The sequence below is a fragment of the Bos indicus x Bos taurus genome, chromosome 3, assembly GCF_003369695.1.
Source record: "Bos indicus x Bos taurus breed Angus x Brahman F1 hybrid chromosome 3, Bos_hybrid_MaternalHap_v2.0, whole genome shotgun sequence".
Classification (NCBI taxonomy): domain Eukaryota; kingdom Metazoa; phylum Chordata; class Mammalia; order Artiodactyla; family Bovidae; genus Bos; species Bos indicus x Bos taurus.
In genome coordinates this window covers 93,283,912-93,289,911 of record NC_040078.1, presented here as the reverse complement: position 1 = coordinate 93,289,911, position 6,000 = coordinate 93,283,912, and the positions used below count along the sequence as shown (strand labels likewise).

At 58.2% G+C, this 6,000-nt stretch overlaps 1 protein-coding gene across 1 annotated transcript in view; it reads right to left on the bottom strand.

Moving 5' to 3' along the window:
• Window positions 1–473: 473 nt before the first annotated feature.
• The window catches only part of SLC1A7 (solute carrier family 1 member 7), a 52,011-nt gene continuing 46,484 nt past the window's right edge, over window positions 474–6,000 (bottom strand). Inside the window, exons 8-11 of the mRNA XM_027537220.1 lie at window positions 3,694–3,888; window positions 2,739–2,873; window positions 2,242–2,344; window positions 474–1,646 (exon numbers count right to left, since the gene is read on the bottom strand). Of these exons, the coding sequence (XP_027393021.1) occupies window positions 1,428–1,646; window positions 2,242–2,344; window positions 2,739–2,873; window positions 3,694–3,888 (652 nt within the window). The 3' untranslated portion in view covers window positions 474–1,427. The remainder of the gene's footprint in view (window positions 1,647–2,241; window positions 2,345–2,738; window positions 2,874–3,693; window positions 3,889–6,000) is intronic.

Below are 6,000 nucleotides of genomic sequence, written 5' to 3'. Positions count from 1 at the left end.
AGAGTCTGAAAACTTCTTGGGCACATCCCCTGCTTAAAGCAAAGCATTCACAGATGGGAGCCAGGCTGGCTGAAGAAATGTATTTCTTTTGTGAGGACTGACCTGAGAGTCCTGCCTGTAGAACCCAGGCTATGAGCAGAGTGGTCTGTCCACACCGTGGTTCCCAGACAGGCCCCTGGGCAGCCCAGCACGTGCTCTGCTTCCTGCATGTAATGGCTCAAGCAGGCCTGTCCTCGCTCTGGACACCAGGACAGGCTCATCCACACTCTGGCTGCCCAGGCAGGCCCATCCACACACTGACAGCCCAGACAGACCTGTCTACACTCCAGCTATGCAGACAAGGCTGTTTACATTCCGGCTTCCTGGACAGCCCCGTCTGTACTCGGACTGCCCAGACAAGCAAGTCTGCGCTTTGCCTGTATTAACCCAATAAAGAAATGCTGGTTTGGGTATGGTCACTAAGCCCACAAGCCTTGAAAAACAAAATACCTTTATTTAGTTATCACTGAACTTGAAAACACAGAAAGGAATAGAAAATCTAACTCCTCTTCATCACATGGGCTTTGGGGTGGGGGGTGGGGAGTGCTGACCCCAGGGCCATCTGGGCAGCTTGACTGAAACATCCCAGGTGAGTCTGCATCCCCAGTCCTGGCTGGCTCACCTGTCCAATGGGAGACTAGCCCGGGGGTTTCTAGGGGCCTTGAAGCTCTGGTGAAGACATCTTCATCTCCACATCAGATGAGCTTTATGAGACAGAACCGCTAGGCCAGGAGATGGGACGGGCTGTGGCACGTGGAAGGCAGTGGGTCTCGGCTTTAGGCTGGGCCCGTCCTTGGGGAGAGCTGTTGGTCTGAGGCCACGTGTTATGGGGCTGGGTGGGGGCGGGCCTGGGCTGGGGCGCAGCTGGGGCAGAACCAGGACATTGCTATGTCCTCATAAACTGAAAGCAGTGATGGCTCTGGGGCTCCTGGAGGGGGCAGAGCCTCCCTCTCAGCATCTGACCCTGCAGCCATCCCTGTCCTCTGGCAGGGAGTGGCCAGGGCTTGAAAGCCTTGAACTAGAGTCCTAGTCCTGATATCACTTGTTCCGAGACCTGGGGCACGTGTTTTCAGCTCTCAGAGCCTCAACTTTGTGATCCAGAAAGTGGGGACCGTACCCCTGCCTGCCACCTGCACAGGCCAACCCAGTGGAAATGTCACAGTCGGGGCTCAGGCTACGCCTGCCTGTAACTCTCCAGCTGGGACCCCCACGTGCAGTCTTTCCCCTTCCTTACACTCCACTTTCCGTCAAGTGGAGCCCATTCTGGACCCTCAAGGGTGGGGAGATAGTGTGAGTCTGGCCCTTGTGCTCAGGAAAGTAGTGAATTGAGATCCTGCCCTTGGCCCCTAACCCTGGAGGCCTTCCCCAGGCCCCGCAGTTCCTCAGGCTCAGACATTGGTCTCGAGCTCACTGATCTCAATGGTGCAGTGGTCCAGACTGGCGGTGGCTGGTTCCTCATCCTGCTCCACCTGGACGGGGACGTGGTGGGGACAGGAGGGGCCCAGGGTCAGCTCTGCAGCCTCAGCCACGCTCTTCACACAGCCATTCTGCTGGGTTGCCACGATCTCCTGGAGGCTCACGGGCTTGGTCTCACAGGGCAGTGGTTTCTGGGGAGAGGAAACAGGTCTTGGCAGCAGCAGGAGGGACTGAGGTTAGACAGTAGGGAGGACTGGACAGGCAAAGGGCTGGGGACAGTCTGATTGGTTTTCCTACAGACATGCTGTGAGACCTTGCTAGGTCATAGGGCCTCTCTGGGCTCCAGTTTCAAGTTGTCCTGCCTCCTGGGACTGTCTTAGGAGAGGGGGCACCTGCCCCCTGGGATCCAGTGTGGGAGTGGACAGCTCCCCTGCCTGAGCCTCAGCGTCCTCCCCATGGAATGGGACAGCCACTCCAAGTAGTTGTTGAAGGAGCCCTGAGGACCATGAAGCTCCCAGCAGACGTGTGAACACTGGCCTTGTTGTCAACAGGACACGAGGGTATGGCTCCCTGAGGTTGCTGTGTTCACCGCCGGCCATGGTGGGTGTTCAACAATCAGTTGTGAGAGGAGTCTGTCACCCGGGTGCCCGTGAGCAGACCAAGGTGTGGAGGGATCGGTGGAAGGCTGCCCCGCTGGAGGGTAGCTGATGTGCTGCCCTGCCCACCACTCCTGGCTGCACCCTTGGGCCTTTGGGCAGCCTGGCTGGAGGGAGACGGTGTGCTCACCTCGGTGCCCGTGTCCTGAGCGAAGTCTTTCCGGCAGACGTGAGCCATGATCCCAGCAGCCAGTGCGTCACCCAGCACATTAATCATGGTGCGGAAACGGTCCCTGGTGGGCCAAGGTGGGCGGTGAGCAGCAGGCCCTCTGTTGTAAGGGGAGCTGGGAGAGGGCGGTGCTCACAGGACGGGTGTCTTCCTGGTCCTCCCGGCCCAGCACCCCCTGGCGGTGCTGAAGTGGGTGATGCAGGCATGTGGCTGTGTGGTGCCTCAGGGCCTGTGTGTCAAAGGGCTTGGGCTAATGCTCTGCTCCCACCCTCCTGAAATTCTTTGTAGTATTTGGACAAGGGATCCTAGGTTTTCACTTTTGAAAACTGGGCCCCACAGATCATGCAGCTGGGCAGGTGTCAATGAGTACCCACTGTGCCAAACCATGACAGCTCCCCAGTCCACTGTGAGCGCCTGCCTCCCAGGGGACAGGAGAGGGTGGGGGGAACGGCACTCACAGAGCCCAGTCGACAGCGATGATGAGGGTGATGTCGTCGGTGGGAAGGCCCACGGACGTGAGCACGATGACCATGGTGACGAGCCCGGCCTGGGGGATGCCAGCTGCCCCGATGCTGGCTGCGGTGGCTGTGATGCTGCAGGAGAGGGCAGAGAGCATTGTTGGGCCCTGGGCCCAAGGAGGAGGCCAGAATGCCAGAGCCTCTGGGGCCAGCATTGTGGAGCAGGCATTATTAGGAATGCCACAGCAGGGCATTCTTGGGGCAGGGGCATGCCTCTGCCCAAGGTACTGTGGTCCCAGAGGCTGTATCCCTGGCCTCAGCAGAACGTCCTAAGAAGTCTGTGGAAAGCCCTGTGTCTGGGTTGGGAAGATCCCCTGGAGGAGGGCGTGGCAACCCACTCCAGTATTCTTGCCTGGAGAATCCATGGACAGAGGAGCCTGGCGGGCCACTGTCCCTGTAGGAGTCCAGGAAATTGTCCTGGCACTGGGAGTCCAGGCTCCCATCATCCACTGGCACTGGGTCCCCAGGGTCAGACTTGTACCCTCAGGCTGGCATGTGAGGCCTTCCCCTTCACCTCTGTCCTCTCTTGGCACCATCCCCCAGCTCCGGCCACACCAGCAGCCCCTCCACTGTCCTCAGTCCCGCCTCTGGCCTCTGCTTGCCCTGTGCCTGCCTGCAGTGCTTCCTGCTATGCATGTCCCCGCTGCAGGCCCTCCTCTGGGCCCTAGCTCCCCAAGTTGCTCAGAGCTCCCCACCTGCAGGGCAGCCCTGGGGAAGGAGCCTGGTGCCCTGAATCATGAGACCCCAGCACTGACTTGCTGTGTGGCCTGGAATGAGCCCCTTGCCCTCTCTGGGCCTCAGAGACCGCATGAGATATGGGAGCTCAAGACTCCCAAAAGCCCTTCCAGAGCAACCATCCCCCATCCACAGTGGGTGCAGGGCGTCAGGACCACACCTGATGGTGATGATCTGGCCGAAGTCCAGCTCATAGTTGTTGACCTGGGCAATGAAGATGGCAGCCACGGCCTCGTAGAGCGCCGTGCCGTCCATGTTGATGGTGGCGCCCACGGGCAGCACAAAGCGGGCAATGCGCCGGTCGATGTGGTTGTTCTCCAGCAGGCACTTAAAGGTGATGGGCAGTGTGGCTGAGCTGTGAATAGAAGGGCCAGTGTCTGCCCATCACCCTCCTCCAGGATGGTCAGGGCCCCCAGGGTGCCAGCTGGTCGGTAACAGAAGCGACCCCCCCAACCCCCAATGCCAGGCAGCTGGCCCATCTAGGGTGAACAGACTGAAGGAGCTTTTAAAATAGTCATGTGGCCAGACTTGCCCAGGCTCAGGGCCTTAGAGACCCCCTGTGCACACTGGTCAGGAAGGCAGTGACCGCCAGCAGAGCATCTGATAGGTGCCAGGTGCTGTGCTTTACACCTCATGGCTTCCTGCTAGGAAGGTTTTGAGTTCCTTTAACAGGTAAAGAAATGAAGCCCAGAGGGGAGGAGGGGCTGACGCCATGTCACATGACTATGCAGAGTGGAGATGAAGTGGTCAACAGCAGGGCCCTGGCTGGGGGCACTGACTTAACAGGTTCCAGCTTCCCGCTAGCTTAGTGGCCTTGGCACCTCCTCAACTTGTACGTGCCATAGTTTCCTTGTCCCAGACAATCGGTGCACTATGGAGCTATTAGGATTCAGCAAGAGAGCGCTTAGAATAGCGTCTACATATCGTAGGTGGCTTCCCTGGTGGTTCGGGCTTCCCTTGTGGCTCAGCTGGTAAAGAATCTGCCTGCAAGGTGGGAGACCTAGATTTGAACCCTGGGTTGGGACGATCCCCCGGAGAAGGGAAAGGCTACCCACTCCAGTATTCTGGCCTGCAGAATTCCATGGACTGCATAGTCCATGGGGTCACAAAGAGTCGGACACGACTGAGCGACTTTCACTTCACTTCCCTGCTGGTTCAGACAGTAAAAAATTTGCCTGCAATGCAGGAGACCCAGGTTCAGTCCCTGGGTGGGGAAGATCCCCTTGAGGAGGGCATGGCAACCCACTCCAGTATTCTCGCCTGGAGAATTCCGTGGACAGAGGAGCCTGGCGGGCTACAGTCCATAGGATCGCAAAGAGTCAGACACGATTTAGTGACTTAGCAAGCACACATCATAGGTACTCAACCAATGGTAGCCCTGGCTCTTGTAGCTGTGTTGTTACTGAGCTCCCAGGAGCAGAGTTGGGCCTGAAATTCAGGTTTGCATAGCCCCACAGCCCTTACTCCCCACAGGTCACTGCCTGGGAGGCCCAGGTACACTTGCCAGAGCCCCTCATGGGCCCCAGGCATGCTGGGCCCGAGGCTGCTGTTCCTGTAGGAAACGGCGAGGGCTGCTGGTACTGGCGGGGCTTAACCAGCGGCATGGGGGCCAGCAGCTGCTCGGGGCTTCATCTTTCCCTCTCGCCTCCTCCCTCTGCCCTGGATGGGGTTCCCAGACAAGGCTTCTAGGGCTTTTCCTCATTGGTTCTGCTCCTCCCGAGTCCTGCATGAGGTGCTTCTGCTGCCAAGGGTGGGTTATGTGGCTGCCGGGGAAGGAGGTCTGTGGTGGCCCTTATTTCCATTTTACAGACTGGGGGACTGAGGCCTAGGGAAGAGAAGGCAGTAAGGGATGGAGGGAAGAGCCAGACCTTTGAGGCCAGAGACATGGGCTCAGGTTTAGGTGAGTTCCTTCGTATAGAGCTTGGACACTCACTGTGGGGAGAACCACTGTTTCTTCACAGGGTTAGATGCCCGGTAAATGACCACCTCCTTCCCTCTCCTCACTCAATAGCAGAGTTTGCATGACTTCATCTCCCTGGGTCTTCTGCACTCAATTGCGGTTTGGGATGCTTGAGGTCAGGTGTTGCTTCACCAAGCCCAGAATGGCCTTAGTGGGTTATCTCCATTAATCACACCACAACTCTACATGCCAGAGGCCACAGTGATCCCCAGTCTGTATATGAGGAAACTAACCCCACCACCCAGGGAGGTGGAGTGACTTGCCCGCAGTCACAGAGCTAGTGGGTAATGGAATCATGACTCAGATTCCCACTGTCTAGAGACACTGCCAACGTTGTGACAGGGCTACCTGCCAGTGCCAGTAACCAGGCAAAGTCCCTGAAGAGCAGAGGGCCTGACTCCAATGGAAGCATCACGTGGCAGTGAAAGGCGGCAGAGACTGCAGACTCATCACTCTTCAGCTCTGCCTGCGCCTGACACGTGGACACCAACCCCCACGTGGACTGAG